Source organism: Balaenoptera physalus (genome assembly GCF_965194825.1).
Source record: "Balaenoptera physalus genome assembly, chromosome: 17".
Taxonomy (NCBI): Eukaryota; Metazoa; Chordata; class Mammalia; order Artiodactyla; family Balaenopteridae; genus Balaenoptera; species Balaenoptera physalus.
This window is the reverse complement of record NC_138895.1, coordinates 77,288,018-77,308,910: the sequence shown is the minus strand read 5'-3', so window position 1 is coordinate 77,308,910 and position 20,893 is coordinate 77,288,018. Positions and strand designations below refer to the sequence as shown.

The following is a 20,893-nucleotide window of genomic DNA, read 5'->3' as shown; positions in this document are numbered from 1 at the left end:
GGAGACAAGTCCTGTAACGAGATGGCCCTAATCCAATAGGACTGGCGTCCTCATACACGGAAGAAATTTAGACACAGATGCACACAGAGGAGAGGCCTGTGGAGACACAGGGAGGAGAAGATGACCATCTACAAGCCAAGGAGAGTGGCCTCAGAAGGAAACAAACCTGTAGACATTTTGATTTTGGACTCCTGGCTTTCAAAATCATGAGAAAATACATGAAAATCTGTGGTTTCAGTCTCCCAGTCTGTGGTACTTCGATAGAGCAGACTGAGCAAAGGAGCAAAACCCACCTCCCGGATGAGGACCCGAGCGCCAGAAAAAGTGAAGACACGTTGCCCACGCTGCCAAGTGGGCCGGGGACCTGTCTCATGCAGCCACGTGGTCTCCCAGCAGCCCAGCTCCTGGCCCGCGTTTATTCTGGAAGACGGTTCTATGTCCTCCTTGGGGAGTCCTTGAGTTTGGTCACCGTGCCTGGAACCCCATCTTGTTAACACAGAGCACCTTTGTTAAGCCCGACTGAGCGCCAGGCACCACGCTGACTATCTGCGTGTGTCATCTATTCAGTCCTCAAACAGCTCCGTGAGGTTGGCGTGTTGTCGTTACTCCCATTTTACCGATGAGGAAGCAGAGGCCTGCTGATGTTAAAGAGCCTGCCTCAGATCACATGGCTACGAGTAGCAGAGCTGGGATCTGAACCCAGGTTGACCCCTTCCTATCAGAATAGTGTGTTCCGTCTAGGGGATCTGACAGCTCGCCCCAGGCCATGGTGAACGCAAGGCCCCAGGGGGCTCTCGCTCACTCAGGCCCTGAATCCCTGGGCTGTGACTTCTCTACTCCATGTGCCCTGGGCTCCGACGCCAACAGCAAACACTGACCAAGGGCCTGCCCGGGTGGGTGCCGTGCTAAGTGTGCCCACCTAGAACGTCTGATTAGAGCTTCCGCCTCACAAGGTAGACGACTCTAAGCACCCCCATTCTACAGGTGTGAAAACAGAGGCTCAGAGCGGTGAAGTGGCTTCTTGAAACGTCTACAGAGAGGAAGGGACCGAGCAGAATTCTGACCCCAGCCCCCCTCCCTCCCTCTGGGACACTCCTTCTCGTAGGTGTCACCACTTGGTGGGCTTGTTGATTCTTCCAATAGGAGGCCTTTTAAATGCCATAGAAAAAGGCCAGCTCAGGTGGCCTTGGTTTCATTTGCTGTGGGCCACCAGAGAGGTCAGGAACAGGCCCTGTATCCCCCTCCTCAAAGTACCCTGAGTTATTTTTATTGAGTAGCACACGAGCAAGAGAGGAGAATACTTCCATTCACGCAGCCCAGGAGAGCCTGCACATTTAGGCGCCCTTGTTCCAAAGCTTACTCAGGTCAGCTTGCTGTGACCAAACCTCCAAAGTACATCGCCTCTCACTGCTGGTAAACTAGGGGACCAGGAAGCGGTGGCACAGTCACACGTACCATGGGATCTGTCAGTACAGGGTTGGCGTCACCAGAAACCCACGTTTCCTAAGGCTCATCAGTTCTGTTTTCTCTCATGAGCTCTGACCCTTCCCCCAAAACAGGAAACTCAAACACTCAACATCAGGATCATAGCTGCTACTTAGGCAGATACAGCCTTCAAAACAGGGCCTCACCAAAGGCAGGGTCACCTCCCAAACCTCACCCTCTAGAACTGCCTCAAATGAGAGACCACATGGAAAGAAATACCGCCTAGGGGGGTCTCTCCCAGGGTCTCTCCAAGAAGAGCCACTGGCTTTCTCATTTGCGGATTAGTTTGATCCAGCTCCACACTTGCCCCACCCGTGGCCTTCCAGGGGGCCCTGCGTCACCAGCTGGTCCTCACCCGCCCTCCTCCGCACCCCTGCTCAGGCGGGCCCTCCTGATCACCACGTCACTCCTCCTGTCTCTCCGTCTCCTCCCCTGCTGTGTTTTTCTTCACAACCATATCAATACCACAGTTGTCCAATATATTTATCTGCTTCTCTGTTTATTTCTGCTCCTGCCACTGAAATGTAAGCCCCCCAAGGGTGGCCGCCTGGCTTTGTTCATAGCTGCCTCCCACTGAGACAGCCCCTCCTGTGACGGGCGCTTTATGGATACTTCTTAGGGGACCAGAGCAGGATAGCCGTGCACGTGCTCCCGTGCGGGAGATCAGGTGAGGCCGTGGGGGGCCCAGGCTTGCTCTCAGCCACTCAGGCCTCAGGAAGCCAAGAACCCACCAGGAGAGCGCAGCGCGGACCGTGCTGGCCGCTCTGGGGCTGGGGATTTCTAATGGGGCGGTTTTCAGGGCAAACATAGCAAGGGCTGCAGCACTCACCACGTTCTGAGGGACAAACACGTTGAGATACAGGCAGTCCTCGCTGACCCCGGGGGACGAAGACGTCCTGACGCCTGGTTGCCAGCAACTGGCCCTGCAGGTACAGGCAGACAGAAGGCATGACTTGCAGGGAAAAAAACCAAAGCGACAAGTCCCAGCCCCCTTCCCATCAGCGGCGGCAGAGCCAACTGCCCCATTCCACAAGCCCGGCGGCCCGCCAGCAATCAGGCAGCTTCAGGAATTGGTTAATGGGATTGGTGAGTAAACAGTGGAAACAGCAGCATGCCATCCCTCTCTCTACCACGGGCCTGAGGAACATCCTACAGGGCCAAAGGGCTGGCCCAGAGAGAAGGATGCCCAGATAAAAGAGGAAAATGTGTGTCACCTGCAACCTGGGCCCTTCCTGGCTCCAAGTGAGCAGACCTGCTGGGATAAGGTGTCCCAACCTGTTTTCTACATCAGTACAGAGTCTAAGTGTGCCAGTTGGAACATCTCCTGGCATAAGAGCTGAGACTGCATCTGGGACACATCTAATGGAGGCACGATGGTTACCCGCCCAGGCCTTGTTAGCACCGGGCTCTGATGAACCTAGCTCTCCAACTACTCTCCACTCAAAAGCCTCAACCACTTCATCTGTCCAATGGGTGTATCCTAACACGCTGAAGTGTTCTAAATTAGTCCGTATTTGTTTCTCTGGTTGCCCAAGGGTGGAGACTTATTCATGACTTTCTGCGTCTTTCTGCCACTGTCCTGGTTTAAGTCTTCATTGTTGCTTTGCCTGGAGCGGTCCAGAGCCCCCTGCTTGCCCCTCTATCTGGCCCTGGGCCTGCAGACCTGCCCGGCAGCCAGCCATGGGAGCGATGGACCGGGAGAAGGCGGCTGCCTTGAGACAGCGCTCCGGACCCCTGTGGGAAGGGGAAAGGCCGCGGGGTGGGAGAGGGAGACATGGGTGTTCTCTCCACAGACGCCCCGAACACGCTTTAATTAGAAAAATCGCAAGATCGTATCCGATCTGTCAACTCTTTACAGTGGTATATGCATGGGAGGGAATGGGCAAAACTGAAAGCAGTTGATGAGGAAGGAAAATAAGATATTCCATTTTCTTCCCCTTTTTTGAAAATTCCTTTTAATATTGTTCCTGTTGGGGGAATCAAAGTCCTTTTAAATTATTTTTTCACTAGCTCATGTGTTTTTCCTTCTCTGCTTACTTCTCAGCCCCACGGAAGTCAGGAGTGGCCGGGAGGCTGAGTCCTGGTCGCCGCCACACCGGGGCACGTGATCAATGCACGCCCCACCTGCAGCTGTGGCCCGTGGAAACCTCCCCTGCAGACTCTTCCACAGCCTCTCTTTCCTGGATGCAAAGTCAAGGAAGGCCCCTAGAAGGAACCTTAGAAGGTTTGTGCTGAAGAAGGCACATCAGCCTGGGTGCCCGCATTACTGCACGGAGCAAAGCCCACCTGCCCCTCCATCGCCAAAGGGATTGTGTGGGACCAAGACAATGTTAAGTCACCGACAGGTGGGAGCTCATGTGTCAAAGCACTCAACACCATCGTAACAAATATATCCCCTGCTCCACGCGTGGCTCAAATTCGAACGCACTGCTCTGTTATCAAGTCTCATCTTGAAGGCTTAGAACGGGAGAGGGCTTCTCTGGGCATCCCCCAAAATGTACTCCACTCCACCCTTACCGTGGCTTGGTGGCATCCCAGGACCCTGTCCAGTTCAAGGGCTCCGGGGCCCGGAAGCGGCTTCCCGCCAGGGGCGGGGTGGCATACGGAACTCCCAGGAACTGGTCCACTTGCTTCCATGAAGTGCCCACCTGGATGGCCTGGGACCTGCCCAGCAGCCGACCGTGGGTGGTGATGGTCACAGAAGGTGCAGATGTCCTAAAGCCGAGCAGAGGGATGTCTGGGAGGGGGGAGGGAGAGAAAGCAGCTGGTGCTCTATTCCCAAGTATTCCGAATGTACTTTAAGAAACGAATCTAAAAGCCCAAACACTGCTTTCTGCATTAAAAAAAAAAAGTGTTAGTTATTCATTCAGGCCCCAATAGCTTAAGTCTAGTCATGCTAGTGTTCAATGTGGAAAAAAAAAGAAAAGAAAAGAAACCCAGCAAAGACACCTGATCTTCCCCGGGCACTGAGCAATCCCTCCCCCAGATGCGCCATCTCAAGTTCTTCCCAGAGATAACCCAGGCCCACAGCCCCTGACTCAGCACCCTGGGGCCAGATGTTACCACAATTCAGAATTATTTGGATTTTAAAAAGAACAGAGGGGCACAGAACGTGCAAGGTTCAGTCCTCCATGGGGGTGTGGAGTGGAAGACCCATCAACAGACACACCAGTTACTTCTGGGATGAAATGTATAGGTTATTCCTACTAAGAGGGATGAACACATAATATCATTTCTTCGGTCACGTCAGGTCAGATATTGCCACCAAACGAGTTTGCCACAAACTTACAAAAAATTGTTTTTTTCTGACTTTAGAGCGTTTGGATTTCAGAATTGCAGCTAAGGCACTGCAGAGCTGGTACTTGTATTTCACTGGTGAGGAAATAGGTTTAGAGTCTGGGGGTGGGCAGCTGTCAGGACTTCAAAGTGATGTAGGATTCAAAGCTATACTCTTCTGAACCCCAACTCTGACCACAGGGTCAGAGGTTCACAAAGGGTCAAGGCCAGGCCTCGGCCCAGGTGTGCAGTGCCCATCCCCCTTTGCTCACGTCCGGATCCCAGCTGGTCTGTGAGTTCACGCCGGTGCTGCCGGCCACCCTGCGCTGTGCTCCACAGGCCTTCCGTCCCCTCCCTGCAGTGCTAATCTCCAGACACTCATCAGCCTTTCTTCAGCCCTGTCTTATCTCCTCCACTATATTTCTCACATTCATTCATTGGTTCAGTAAACTTCTGTTGGGCCCCGGCTCAGTGCCAGATGCCATTTTCAGGGACTTAAGACAGGCATGTGCCTGGTTCCCCACAGGCCTTAGGGCCTTGCACGGAGGAAACCAACACTGGTGAAGAGATTCTGTGTGTGTGTGTGTCTGTGTGTGTGTGTGTCTGTGTGTGTGTCAAGCGGGGGGGTCTCTCATTATTTCCAACATGTGTGTTTGGTTTGCTCTGCTTCTCTGTGGGCCGATGGAAAGAGAAAGCTTTGCAGCTTTGTCTGCAGCTCTGTCTATTTAAAATACACATATAGGATGACCAAACGTGAGCCTGGGAGAGGAGGCAGACAGACAGACAGACAGGCGGAAGTCTATCCATTCCTCAAAAGCTTGGTACCATGCAGTGGTTCAATTAGAGGTGGGTTTGACCCCAGGAAACATTTGACAATGTCTGGAGACGTTTTTCGTTGTCATAAGGGTTGGCGAGAGATACCAGCTACTGGTATCTCATACGGTAGAGGCCAGAGAAGCTGCTAAACATCCTGCAATAGAGAAGATAGGTCCCCACAATGAGCTTTCTGGTCCCAGATGTCAATGGTGCCGGGACCGAGACTCCCTGGCGTGACGTGCATTCATGACTTCCAGGCCACAGAGGGTCAATGTGGTGAGGAGGAAACAATGGATGGTCTGAGGAGTCCAGCAGGTCTGTGTTTTGTGTTATGGACCAGCTACTTTAGAAAACCTCTATAATTCTTCTCATCCTCAATTTTCCCATCTGCAAAATAGGAACAGTAGCAGTCCCTACAATGCAAAGATGTTAGGAATAAATAACACAATGCCTGTAATGTCCCAAGCCCAGTACCTGGCAAATGACAGGAGATCAACACATGAATGAGTGAATGGGAAAGAGGGAGGAAGGGAGGGAGTGAGGGAGGAAGGAAGGAAGGAAGGAAGGAAGGAAGGAAGGAAGGAAGGAAGGAAGGAAACTGAGTGAAAACTTCTCTGTTGCATAAACACTGGCATGTGAGTTAGAACTCAAAATGGAAACTCAGGATGGAAAGAAACAGTTGCCGATTTGTAATCTGGCCTTGATCACAAATCATGACTGCTCTCACTCCCACAGTTCTTTCCTTCTCACAAGATTTCCTGTTTCAATTGCAAATCACAGGCTCTCAGGCCAGCATTCAGGACTGTGGGCGCTAAAGTAGCAAACCATCTGAGGTCAGCTCTGCAGGAAACAGCCACATTTCACCAATGTGGCAGCATCTGAAGCAGGGAGTGAAGACAGAAAATGTAAAAGCTAAAGAATTTCGAGGGAAGGCAAGCCTGCTTTCCCACAGACGGTGGTATTTAAGCCTCCCTCCAGAGGCTGCCCAGTGAATCCCAGACTGAAAGAGATCCAACATGGGGAAAATGTTTGATGTGCATTTCTCCCTTTGGAATCTTTTGCAGAAATGTGGATTCTTTTCAGAATACCCACATATTTAGGCCCTGTGACTCTCTGGATTAAGAAAGTTATCTGTAGCTCTACATATACATTAGGTGCAAACAAATAACATCTATGTAGATAAATGTGGGCGTGCATCTTCTGCTGGAAAGTGAGCATTTCACATTGAATTTGAGACACACAGAATTAAGAGAGAAGCAGTCGGATTTGTTTTACAGAACTCAGACCTCAAAGTGAAGGCATTTCTCAGCAGGACTACCGTGCAGATTAGCTACACTATGGGTGAAATCTATCTAACTCGACTGAATGATATAAACGTCCTGAGAGAAGACAAGCCTTGAGATTAAGGGCACAAGACCTCAGTTTATAGGAATCAAAGCACTCCCAGCCCTGGGGACCCTCTCCGGATCTAAAGGCTGAGGTGGAGGAGGGGGCAGAGGAGACATCACTGGATCCAGACAGGCCTGAAGGACCGTTAATGCTCAAGGACAGGGTGGGCCCAAATCCCACTGCTACCTGGTTTTGTAAATAAAGTTTTATTGGCACACAGCCATGCCTGTGGATTTGTTATTGTCTGTGGCCGCTTTCCTGCTACAACAGCAGAGTTGAGTAGCTGTAACAGAGATTTGTGGCTGTAAAGCCTAAAATATTTATTATCTGGCCCTTTACAGAGACAGTTTGCTGACATCTGCTCTTGAAGATAAGATGGCAGACATGGCCAACATTTCTAAAAAATTATTCATTTCATCCCATAAGCATGTTTAGTGGGGGAGGTGTGTCCCCCAGGCCCTCGATTCCCATGTTTCCTGTTCCACAGCTCTTATTAGGTCACTTAGGGATGCATTTATATGCTGCTCTCTCCTTGCTTGCTTCACCCCTGTATCCCCAGCACCTAACACAAGGGCTGACACATAATAGCACGTTACTGAATGTTTCTAAACTAAACCGAGCTGGAAGCAGCTGCTCTCTCCAGGCACTGTGGTGTGGTCTTCAGGAGATGCGGTTTTGTGGGAGAGGACTGCCTCTAGAGATAGGAGATCTGGTTCCAAGTCCCCGTTCTGTCATCGTTAGCTGTGTGAAATCAGAGAAGTAACTTAACTTCCCTGGACCAGAGTCTCCTGATCTCTAAGACGGGGATAAAACCCTTATCTTGCCACCTCACAGGATAGTGTGAGTATCAAATGGGATAAGGCATGTGAAACAACTTTCTAAATTCTAAAATAGTAGTTAAAAAGTGGCCTATTTAATTGTTTTACTCAGAAATGCAAAGGCCAAAATGGCTTCTATAACTCAAAGGAAGTAATGAGTAAAGGCGGTGCAGAGAAGTTCTAGGTCAGAAGCAGGGTTTTTCACCTTCCTTCAGTCCATCCCATGTGAGTGCCACAGAGCCTAGGATGACTTTGACCGACTTTCCCTTAAGAACCTCAAAAGCCACTGCACATGAGTCACCAGGTGCTTGGACAGTCGCTCCCAGCCACACCCAGGCCCTCAGGAATGGCTGCAAAGACACAGGCCAGTACTCACTTGGCTTCTGGTAGATGTGGGTGGCCTCTTCACGGAGCAGAAGTTGGCAGTTTGGGGCCTGCAGGCTGTGCGTGCAGCTCTGGGTATCGGCATAGAACATGCACCTCACAGCGCCAGGTTGGGCTTGCAGAGTGGTGACAAGGCAGGCTTGGTGACGGGAGCATTCTGCGGAGGAGGAGATGAGTGGGGCTTGGGCCTGAGAGATCACCTCAGTCTTGTATCCAATCATGCATCCACGAATCCATCCATCCATCCATCCATCCATCCATCTATCCTACCATCCAATCATGCATCCACAAATCCATCCATCCATCCATCCATCCATCTATCCTACCATCCAATCATGCATCCATGAATCCATCCATCCATCCATCCATCCATCCATCTATCCTACCATCCAATCATGCATCCACGAATCCATCCATCCATCCATCCATCCATCCATCCATCCATCCATCCATCCATCCATCTATCCTACCATCCAATCATGCATCCACGAATCCATCCATCCATCCATCCATCCATCTATCCTACCATCCAACCATGCATCCACGAATCCATCCATCCATCCACCCATCCATCTATCCTACCATCCAATCATGCATCCACGAATCCATCCATCCATCCATCCATCTATCTTACCATCCAATCATGCATCCATGAATCCATGCATGCATCCATCCATCCATCTATCCTACCATCCAATCATGCATCCATGAATCCATCCATCCATCCATCCATCCATCCATCCATCCATCCATCCATCCATCCATCCATCTATCCTACCATCCAATCATGCATCCATGAATCCATCCACCCATCCATCCATCCATCTATCCTACCATCCAATCATGCATCCACGAATCCATGCATGCATCCTTCCATCTATCCAAGCATCATCCATCCATCCACTCATGCAATTTTACATCCATAAATCTGTGTATCATCCACCCACCCACCCTTCCATTCATCCCAAGATAACCTGGGATGCCCAGCAGGAGATAATTAACCCGGGAGAGAGGACCCTGGGTGGGCTCTCTGCTGCAGTCTCCTCAGCCTCCTTCAGGGTCAGCCCGAAGTCAAAATTTCCAAGGGGACAAGCCAGCCAGCCGTCCTTCCATCCAATCATGCCTCATGAATCTGTACATCCGCCCATGCATCATCCATTCATCCATCCAATTATGCATGCGGGCATCCATCTATACAAACACTCACTTCTTCATTTAAACACCAGGCACAGTGCTAGGGGCTGGGAATAAAACAGTGGTGGTGGAGGACCCAACCCTCCCATCAATCTATTTTCCACACAACAGTCCGGATATTGGTTGTTTATTTATTCACAAATGTGCTCTTGTCATTCTCCGATTGAAGTCATACCAGACAAGGCTCTTCACGCTCCAACCCGTGCCTTCCTCTTCAGCCTCATCTCCCTCTGCCTCCCCCACCCCATCACACCCACCACCTTCCGTCAGGGGTTATGACCTTTCCCATGTGTACCAGGTCATGCCCTAGACTGTTTAAAAGATTCATGGCATTAGGGTATTCAGTCCTAAGAACAGCTCTGAAAGTAGTGCTGCTTTATGTGATTGAGCAAGTCGTGCATTTGCCTAAAGGCCTTAGTCATGGCCCAGTCTCTGTGCTGTGGCACCACCCAGAATTGCGTGATGTACAACCTATACAGCTGTACACGGTGGCCCTGGCCGTAATATGTGCCTATTGGTATCCAACCTTGTAGGGGAGGGGATCCATGTAATCTCAGAATTGAAGAAGTGTAAATGTTACCCACTCTTGGCCTCTTTCACAAGGTGAAGCCTTTGTAGAACATTCTGATCATATGGTCACCTAGCTTTTGTTTAAATACCAGTGACTGAAACCCTGTAACGGAAGTAGGCATCTGTGGACAGCTTTGCCTATTAGGAAGTTCTTCATATTGCACTGAAAAATGTCTCTTGAAATTTGAGTTTTACCCATAGGTCTTTGCTTGTCCCATGAGCTTGGCCAGAACAATATCCTTCCTCCTGGCCATGACGGCCCACCTGTAACCTGAGGACAGCCGTCACAGCTTCCACGCATCTCCTCCATCTCAGACTAACCCCCGAGATCCTTCCTCTGATCTTCCTCTGACCTGGTTCAATGTTGCGCATTTTCTGGCTGGCTTAGGCCCTTGGAGACCTTGACCATGGCCAACCCTGCAGGAGGATGAGGAGACTACAGAGCAGAGTCCCCCCACCAGGGTCTTCTCCCCGAGGTGAGTTCCTTCCAGCCAGGCACCCCAGGTGATCTCGGGGTCTCCTATGTGTTTTTGAGGTCAGAATCTTGAGGAGCACTTGTGTGAGAGGGGTCCCATCCCAATCAACCCCCTACCTGGAGGTGGAAACTCCCCTTACCCCACAAACAGCGGTCTCGGGCAGCAGAGAAGTCACCCATGGCAGCGGTGCTGATGTGGGCAACGTCAAAGTTCCGGATGGATGGATCAACAACCACTGAAGAGAGGGCCAGGGACTGCCACGAGTCCAGAGAGACTAGGAGGGAAAGCAGGGACAGTTAGTGGAGTGCCATCTGATGCCCCCAAAGGGTGCCCAGGAGCTCCCTCCTGGTGGTCTCCGTTCCCATGTGACCCCATTTCTTTATTCATCTCTCCATTCTACTATGATTTTTAAGAGTTTTTTTTATATGAGCCAAGGTCCCGTGCTCAAGTCTAGGGATACAGAGGTGAAAAACAAAGCAACCAAAGCAACAAAAGCATGGGCGTTTCTATTGAGCAGCTCACAGTAGAAGGGAGAGAATGTGAAATGACAAGACAAACACTGTAGTACAGTTGTTATAATGCAAAAGTCAGAATAACGCTAGTAACCATGATAATAACAGGCTTGTCAGTGTTCCTCATGTGGTGCTTTGTGATGTACTGCCTGGGCTGCCTTCAGGACCAAGGCTCTCATTTCCCAGCTGCTGGGAAGCTTATGGTCGGGGCTCCCAGCTGAGTCCCTCTCTAGGAACTACCTAGGTCTAGGCTAGCTGCCTCCCCTCCACAGGGTCAGCCTTCCTCCCCAAACTAGTCCCTGTGGGTATACAAAGGCCCAGCCCCCTTGCCTCAAGGTGGGACCACTCCCAAGGGCCGGCCCAGCTCCACAGCTCACTGAGGCATCAATGCGGCCATTGTTTGGTTTGCATCAACGTTCTACTTCTCCCCCTGCCCAATTCTGCCCCCTCGCTTCCTCACAGGTGTTGCTCCCAAGAGCAGTGAGCGCTAAACTTTCTGCATGCAAATCTCCATCTCAGAGTCTGTTTCCTGGAAAACCCCAGCTAAGACATCCTCTACAAAAGATGAAGACAATGAGGCACAGGGATGTGAAAACGGCTAGTCCGAGAGCGTGCTGTGCTTTTGGAGTGGAACAAGATGGAAGGCAGATCTCTGCATCCAGAGAGCCTGTGCCTCCGACTGCTCTACTCTGCTGCTTCCCAGTCCTTGCACAGGACATGCTGTCACAGCGAGAGGGAGGGACATCTGGTTGTGGTGGCCACAGAGGTGCTTGGCAGAGGCAAAGAAATCTGCCAGAGCACCTGTGTCCCTGTGAGGACAGAGGTGACCCTGCGGGGGGGGGCTCAAGCTTCCACCGTGAGGAAGGACTGTGGGTCCAGGGGGATGAGTGCATTATTCTGTCCACAAATGGCATCAAACTAGGCACGATGCCACCTCCCAGAATAGGCCTCCATGACCACTTGGGAGCGCTAATACCAGAATACTGTATGGAACCGTTCAGTGGGTACAGCATTGATAGTTAATGGAGAAAATTTATTTATCTACTTATTTTTTCTTTCTGTCTTTGACTTTTTTTTTTTTTCCAGAAGACGGTAGTAGTTTACCCTTATGACAAATATCTGTGAGTGTCTACCTTGTGCTAGCAAAACACAATGGCAGTCTTAGGTGTAACATTTCACAGTTTACAAAGTGCTGTCACTTATCGCCCAGGCCCTTTGGGGGTGATTCGCCAGCATCTCAGCTTCCTTGTCTGTAAAACATCATCATGTTTGATCCTCGCAGCGCCCCAGATGGGGGGTGGGGAAGGGACTCTAATGCCTCCTTCACAGATGAGGAGTCGGAAGCTGGAAGAGGTTATGTGACTTTCCAGGAATGCGGAGCTGGACAGTGACAAAGCCGGAGACAGACCCAGGCCTCCTGGCTGTAAACCAGTGCTCCTTCTGTCCCTCCGAGCTTCCTACAGACCCGAGCATCCTCTCCAGAAAATTATCCCCAGGTAGGAAAAGGTCGTTGTCTTTGATAGCATCATGCTCTTAGCTATATGGGGAAGACTGTCATTTTTATCTTGAACTTGTCTTTGACACCAGGGCACTGAGCATCACTAAAATTAGAATGGTAAATAAAGTAGCAAAACAATCCAGCTCCACCAGCCTTCTTTTCAATGAAGGAAGGAAGGAAGGAAGGAAGAAAGAAGAAAAGAAAGAAAGAAAGGAAGGAAGGAAGGAAGGAAGGAAGGAAGGAAGGAAGGAAGGAAGGAAGGAAGGAAGAAAGAAAGAAAGAAAGAAAGAAAGAAAGAAAGAAAGAAAGAAAGAAAGAAAGAAAGAAAGAAAGAAAGAAAGAAAGAGAAAGAAAAAGAAAGAAAGAGAAAGAATGGAATTCTTTGATAAAATTCATCAATGAAACTACCTAGATCTGAAGTTTGCTCTGTGAGGGGACTTTTGTTAATAAATTTAACATTGTTTATAGAAAGAAAAAAAAAAGAAAGGAAGGAAGGAAGAAAGTAAAGAAAAAGAGAGCGAGAAAAAAGGTTTATCCAGAGAGGTGGCCAAATAATGCAACCAGATTTCACGTGGACTCAGCAAGAGGAAGTGAAAGCCCCACACCTGTCCTAGAGCTGCAGGGCCATCCTCAGAATCTGGAGCCGTGTATTTCTTTTTTTTTTTTTTAAACTAATTTCCAGACCCACTAGTGATTCTTTTTTTAATTAATTAATTAATTAATTTATTTATTTATTTATTTATGGCTGTGTTGGGTCTTCGCTTCTGTGCGAGGGCTTTCTCTAGTTGCGGCAAGCGGGGGCCACTCTTCACCGCGACCGTGTATTTCTGAACTTGGGACCTGGCTTCCCTGTAAGAGACCCTGGGCTTTCATTTCCTTAAGCACCCTCCACATGTTGCTATTTTCATGGTCATTACAAGTGGCATTTTTGCAACGTGGCCAAACCGAGGTGCATATTTTTAGATGGTGAGCACGCTGCAATTTCAGAGAAGAGTTATGATGGGATTTCAGGACGGAACTTGCCAATTATGGTCTTAAAATGGAAGCCTTGGCTGCCCTCCACCTTTAGGTTGATGTCTAGGGGAAAGCGCTCTAATTAAAGGGTGAATTTCACCTCCAAAGTGAGAGTCAGCTCATCTGTCGCCATCCCAGGGCCTGGAGTCAGCTCTCTGCCACACCCCGCAACTGTCCCTCTCCCCTGGCTGGCAGGACCCCCGGATGAGCCATTGCTGCCATGCAGAATCTAACATCCGGGGTTCCACATGCATCTTATGAAAATTCTCAGAACAAGTTCTTTGTGAATGCAAAAGCATAGTGAAGCGTGAAAGCTGGGTGATCTTGGTAGCATTTCACAAGAGTTTACTAATTTGCCAAGAACCTCGCAATACCATTGCTATTTAATGTTCACGATAACCCGTGCCGTGGGCATCACTACTGTGCACATTTTACAGATGAGGAAACAGATCCAGTAAACACACCCAAAGTGCTTAGCTGATAAGTGGCAGTGCTTGGGCTTGAGCCCCGCTCCTTCAGCTTCAGAATCCACAATTTACTCCAAGGCAGACCTCCTCTCTGGGTGCATGAGATGGTGACAGCTTTCAGACTCACCCAAAGGGATAGTCTGCTCCGAAATGCAGCATCTGTGGTTTGTTAATTAGTTTTTTCTTCCTTTGTTTAAAATATATTTTACAGACTGCATTGTCAACATCACTTATTTAAAAAAGAAAATCGTTGGAGTTCCCTGGCAGTCCAGTGGTTAGGACTCAACACTTTCACTGCGTGGTCTGGGTTCAATCCCTGGTCAGGGAAGTAAGATGCCACAAGCTGCCCAGTGCAGCCAATAACTAGCTAAATAAGTAAATCAGAAAATCACTTCCCCTTGAATTTGAAATGCCATGTTTATCATATATTAAGTCCTTATATGTAAATGAGTTTTCTTTGGTGAGTACCAATTCTTTTTCATTCATCTCTGCTAATTCTGGCTCTATTCCCAAACTGCTTAAACTAGAGTCACTTTATACTATATTCTATCATCAAATGGTAAAAGTTTTCCCACATTATTTTTCCTTTAAAAATATTTTTTGGTTGTTTATTTACCAGATGAAATTGAAAATCACTTTGTCAAGTTTCAAGAAAACATTTTGTGGATGTTATTTGGAAAAATTAATTTGAGAAAAAGATTTTTAATTTTATTCTGTTTAATTTTCGGTGTCATTAAGAATGGAATGGGATTGTTTCCCATTATGTTTTTTAAATGGTTACAGTTGACCAAAAGGAAAGCTCTGTATTTGTGTGTATTTATTTTCTAACAGGACCTGAACCTACTCTGAACGTAACTCACAGACGTAGTTAAAGCTCAGGCTCATATCTCTGTGGCTACTTTGGAAACAGGCCCACAGTAGATTCCAGTTTTAGGGAATACATGCCATCCAGCAGCGGTAACTCATGATGGCATAAGTGACACGTACTTGCTTAAGAAGTCAGGTTCCAAGAGTTTATCCCAGCTCCTCCACTTAACAGTTCTGTGACGCTGGGCAAACCACTCACCCTCTCTGAGCTTCAGTTTCCTCATCAGTAAAATGGGTATATTACCAGATGCTCTCTTCTAAGACGGCCATTGGGAATGAATGAGCTACTGTGCGTGAGCTGCACAGAGCCTGCTCGGGGCAGGATTAGTGAAATCAGCCGCTCCCATTCTCTCTGGGCCAAGTTACTGGGTTCTTGCTGTGTTTGGGTCACTGTCTTTTCGAAACTATAGAGGTAGGAGCCTGACTGAGGTGCTGGGGGAAGTTCTCTAAGAGGTAAAGGAGCACAAATCACCGTTGGTGATTTCAAAACCTTCCTCCTGAATTCGCCTCATCCCCTCACCCCAGCCTTGTCCCAGGACACCTGGCTTCCTGCCCAGGAGGGCCCCTGTTGGCACCTCCCTTCCCACCTCTGGCCCTGGGGCTCCTGGTCAGGCCATTAGCACAGTGGAGGCAGGACGCGTGCCCGACCAGGAGGCCTGCTGCTGAATACAGCGACTTCCGGCAACAGCAGCACTTCAAGGCTTGGTGAGCCCAGCGCGCCCCAGACGAGCCCATCGCCGCCCCTCCCTCCGTCCTGCTCTTTGCTCCCACACCGTGCTCCTTCTTTCCTCGGGGACTGCTTCCACCACCCACCCTGCTACCCAGCCCAGAAATCCCTCCGCCTTCATCACCTTCTCCCTCACTCTGTCCTGGCAATTCCGCCTCCTCAGCCCCTCGGGGAACTGTCCTTTCTCTTCCACCTAGATTCTGGCCTCATCAATTTCACTCCAGTTACCCATGCTCCAGTTACTGAGACCCAAACAGGCCTCCCTGTCACCTGCCCCCTCATCCCTTCTCAGGCTGTCGACACACTGCGACCGGGGTCACCTCCAAATCTGATTACGACACCCACTGCCCAATGTCCTCGGGGTAACAGGGCGAGTCTGCTGAGGTCTTCAGCTGTATCACACCCCTCTCACTTTCACATGGTGGGCCTGGGTGCTGCCATGGTCACCCATACACCAAACACGTTGTACAATCATAAGTAGAAAGAGATGTTGCTTTACTACATAATTTGAGTTACTTATGTTAACTCAGATCCATCCTAGTCATAGCAGATGAGGCAATCAGCCACCGGGAGGAATAGTCACAGGGCACTCCCCAAGGTCACAGGGCACCCCCCAAGGTCACAGAGGCACTCCCCAAGGTCACAGAGGCACTCCCCAAGTTCACAGTGGCACTCCTCAAGGTCACAGGGCACTCCCCCAGGTCACAGGGCTCCTCCCAAGGTCACAGGGCAGAGCCTGGTCTCAGACCCTGCCAGCGTGGTTTCCATCTGCCTGGCTGTAGCCTGGGACCTCCTTCCCAGCAGCAAATGCACTCCCTCTCAGCCCTTGACACAAACCTGTGTTATGGTATGGAATCTTGATGACTCTTTCATACTGTAAACAACCTACCTATGAAATAGTTCGCCAACAGGTCTGAAGACCTTGGAGGAGAACACGTCTTCAGAAGAACGTGGCCCTGCCTGTCCATTAGCAGAGGGGAAAGGGTGACCCTGAAGGGAAGAGAGACTCACCCATGTCACACAGCCCTTTCCTCTGTGATGGGGCCGGACTGGCAACGTGTGCTACCATCTAGTGGGCTGGCAAATTCAAGATGATCTGATTCTGTCTTACAGTACAATGCTGAGATGGACAACATTATCCCTATTTTACAGAAGAGAAAAGTGAATGAGGGCCAGAGAGGGCCAATGACTTGCCCAAGGCCACACAGCTGAAAGGTAGTGAGCCAGCATTTGAACCCGGGACAGCCTTGTGCCATTATGTTGCCCCGTACACCTAAGCATTGCTGAGGGTGGGCAGGGCCGAGGGGAGGGGCCGGGAGGGGTAGCACGGCCTGCAACCCTGGGTACAGGCAGGCCTTGGGGTGATATCAAGGTACTTCCATTCCCTTCCAGGCAGCATTGTTCCCTTTTAATGTAGACTAAGCTTAAAAAAAATCACTAGACTAAAATACGTTTGAAAATTTCCACCAATATATGGAAAACTGTGTTTATTTCCCTTTCCTTCCTCCCTCCCTTCCTTTCTTCCTCTTTTCTTGCCTTCCTGTCTTCCTGCCTTCCTTTGTTCCTTTCCACACAGACATCAGTTAAAGAAGGAAATGTTTGATTTTGATTTCAAGGCTCAGATAGAGTAATTTCAGCTGTTAAAAATAGCTAAAACAAAACAAAACAAAAACCAAACACCCACGTAACTACAGACCTGTGTTAAGCCAGCAGGAGCAGGTGTCTTGCTTGCTGTCTGGGTAACCAAGGGTGAGTTCCCACTCTGGCCCTCCTCCCTCTCATTTGAAAAACGGGAGGGAAAGAGCCTTTCAAAGTTTTTTAATCAGATCAAAGTGCAGAAATGTCAAGCCAGTCACAAATGCCTGACCTTCTCTCCGACGACGTTCAAATAATCACAGAGCCATTTTTTAAATGAAAAGATCAATGTGATTTTCTTAAGAATCACCAGGAATGAAGATAACAAGTAGACACTCTAAAGCACTGAAAAGAATCCAGGATTCTTATTGTTCTTCTTGCAATCAGAACCAAGAAGAATTCCTTTCTGCTCCTCAATGCTTATCGAAGTGATAGGTGCTGAACATAGAAAAAGCTTGAGGAAATACTGGAAGTGGTTTCCATGCCCAGGCCAGCCGGGGGAAAAACATCAACGCTTTGAAGCCTTTCAACAGGAAACCATTTCAGGCACCAGCAAGCCTCCGTGACCTTGGAGTCAGCAGAGAATAACAGACTTGCTGACGCTGCTTTCGCAGCTTTGCGGCCACGAAATCTTGCTGGTAGAAGACACTTGCGTGCTGTCATTATTGGATGGGACCAAGACTCAGACATCCTGATTTCTCACCAGACACCGTCTTTCAAGTGAGAACCACGTCACACTGGTCTATTTTTACCCTCATTAACACTCAAAAAAAAAAAAAACCCCAAAAAACCTAGATGTTCCTTTGATAACAGAAAGAAGAAAAAAGATGTCCCTTGTTATTTTGCAACTATTTGAGAGATGAAAATGTGACCAGAGCTAGCTGTTGGTCTAGCATACCTTCAGAGAGAAATGCCTGACATAGCAGACCCTACTGGACCCGTTTTAACACTTATAACATTAGAAAAATACCCAGAGACGTATTTACCTCTGTTCAGTCTCCAAATACCTATTTTTGAGCTCCCCAGGAAGCATGCCTTCAACTTTAACTTTGCACCTCCAGAGCTTAGCAGAGGGGTGGCAGTGAGTACTGTGGGTTGAATTGTGCCCCCTCAATCCCAAGATTCACACTTCAAATTCATCCTAACCCCTAGCACCTCCGAATGTGATCTTATTTGGACATAGGGCCTTTACAGAGGTAATCAAGTTAAAATGAGGTCATTAGAATGGTCCCTGGTGTCCTCACAAAAAGGGAAAATTTAGACATAGAAACGGACATTAAAGGAAGATGACATGCAGACACAGGGAGGAAACTGCCATCTACAAGCCAAGGAGAGGGTTCCAGAACAGATCCTTCACTCACAGCCCTCAGAAGAACCCACCCTGCCAGTACCTTGATCTTGGACCACCAGCCTCCAGAATTGGGAGAGAATAAATTTCTGTTGTTTAAGCCCCCAGATTGTGGTATTTTGTTACACAGCCCGAACTAATACAGTGAGTGACTATCCAGTAAAAACATCCATTCCTTGACTCACAGAGAGCCTGCTGTACCCCTGTGTTGCACAGAAATGCTGGCTGTAATGATAATTCTCATCATGTCAAATAACACATATTACCATGGCTAATGTTTACCAACCATTTCCTATTTGCCAGACGCATTGCGATGTGCTACGTGTGCCGTTTCACTTAGTCCACACACAGCCATGTGGATGGCTGCTCTGGCCACCACCGCGTGCACGTCGTAAGGAGGGACCGCTCTGGGAGCACCCTGCCCGCCCAAACCCCAGCTCTGCCCACTGCCAGCTCCGGCGTGGGGTAAACGGTACTCTGTAAACTGGAATAGCCGTGTCACCTGATGTCACCTGAGTCACAGAGAGGGTCTCCCATATGCTAAGGGTTACAGCTTGCTATTGATCCTTCTAGCCTCCCTGAGGCAGGGGATGGAAGCAGCTGTGCCGGTCCTCCCATCTGGTTTTCCCAACGCCGTATCAGTGCCCCCAATGTGTGTCGTGGCATAAAAAGTCAGTGGGCCTTGGACACACGGTGAGGGTGAGGGCTGAATGGATTGATACCTACAGACTGCTTGGGGCAGAACAAGTGCTCAGTAACATTTATTAAAGATTTACCCTGTGTGTGTTGACCTCCAAAACCAGAGCTTCTAGCTCTGCCGTGCTGCTGAATGCACAAGGGCGTATACACTGTTACTTGTAAAGCAGGGCATTTTCAACCAAAACACGAGCATGAATAGTACTGATAGGAATGCTGCCACCCCCTCACTTTCCTGGTCAAGAGTGTTGCACAGTGGGGGTTAGGTCTGGTTATAGGGCCCAGGAGGACCAGAAAAGACCCACTCTGATGATTCAGGGACTTGGGAGGAAGGATGGAGAAGACAGCACATCTTCAGGCTAGGACAGGGGTCAGCAAGGCTTTTCTGTTAGAAGCCAGATAGTAAATATCAATATTTTAAGCATTGTTGGCCACATTCATTCTCTGCTGCAGGTTATCTATATATATATCACATTCTAAGCTTACAAGTCTTGCACAGAAACAGACTGCAGGCTGTGGTTTGCGACCCCCAGGCCCGAAGGCAGAGACAGAAGGGACAGGGGTTCAGTCACTATGTACCATGACGGACAGAGGGTCTACATTCTGGGAACCAAAAATCCAATAGGAAACTTGACAGGGAGTTTTTGTACTTTTTCCAGGAATGAGGAGTCATCTGGGAAATGCCATCTGGAAGGTAAAATATTGTAATTTTATGACATGTTGATAGTTCTCCTTCCTAACCTGGCATGTTAATGTGCTTTTACAAAATGATTTGTTTGTTTTGTTTTTTTAAAAAGGTTCTTATTTGGTAGAATGAAAAGTTGGCAAACATGAGCTGCCCTCCAGTCCAAGGATAGAATCCAAGCCCTGCCTGTCTCCTCTACGTGGAGGTGGTCTCACCTGACCCCTGACCCAGCCTCCTGCAGCTGCCACTCTCGGAAATCATCCCCTGCTGTCACAGCGAATCCCCGAACCTTTCTCATCCTTCCCTATCCACTGTGTCCTGGAAACAAGGGTTCTTACCATGATGTCCCCTACCCTCATTCTGAGTCACAATCTTCTAGCTATGAAACCTTCTAGCACTTCTCCTCATCCTCAACTAGGGATGCCTGGTCATTCTCCCACATTCTTCAAATTCTTTGCCAGCCAGCTGGTAATTTTCATCTTCACCTCAAATCCTGCTAAAATCTTGGGGGACTTTGTCATCTATGGGGAAAGTAGATGGCCCATTTCATAGTCTGGTCTCAGTCTCCTGGCCTCTTTAATCCCAGAAAACTGTATTTGCATTCACTCCAGCCAAGTACCTCCACAATCGCATCCCCAACCCTGGCACGGCACTGAGCTCCGTCACCCTGTAAATCCTACTTGTCTAAGGGACGCTTGCTGTTACGTCCCACAATCCTCCTTCCTTCTAGCATTTTTATACTTTATTCCATTAAAACCAGCTCTTTAATTTCACTGTGATTTCTACTCTCTTACCCCACCCTCCCCCACCATGTTATCCATCTTCACTGGCTCATAAACCAAGGCCTCCGATTGGTTGGTCCATCATTTCAACTTCCCTTCTGCCACTGCCCTCAGCCCCCCTTCCTCCCCGTCGGGTTAATCCGATGGGCCTGCTGCCTCTGCAACTTGTCTTGGCCTGAGCACGGCTAAAGAAATACCCACAGACAAACAGATTGGCGCCTTTACAACTTTTGGCTCTTCAGCCTCCACTGAAG

At 49.0% G+C, this 20,893-nt stretch overlaps 1 protein-coding gene across 1 annotated transcript in view; it reads right to left on the bottom strand.

Annotated features, from left to right (window-relative positions):
• Window positions 1–20,893, bottom strand: part of TG (thyroglobulin) — a 244,557-nt gene that overhangs the window by 106,870 nt on the left and 116,794 nt on the right. Inside the window, exons 36-39 of the mRNA XM_082433766.1 lie at window positions 10,548–10,682; window positions 8,161–8,325; window positions 4,003–4,222; window positions 2,315–2,408 (exon numbers count right to left, since the gene is read on the bottom strand). Of these exons, the coding sequence (XP_082289892.1) occupies window positions 2,315–2,408; window positions 4,003–4,222; window positions 8,161–8,325; window positions 10,548–10,682 (614 nt within the window). The remainder of the gene's footprint in view (window positions 1–2,314; window positions 2,409–4,002; window positions 4,223–8,160; window positions 8,326–10,547; window positions 10,683–20,893) is intronic.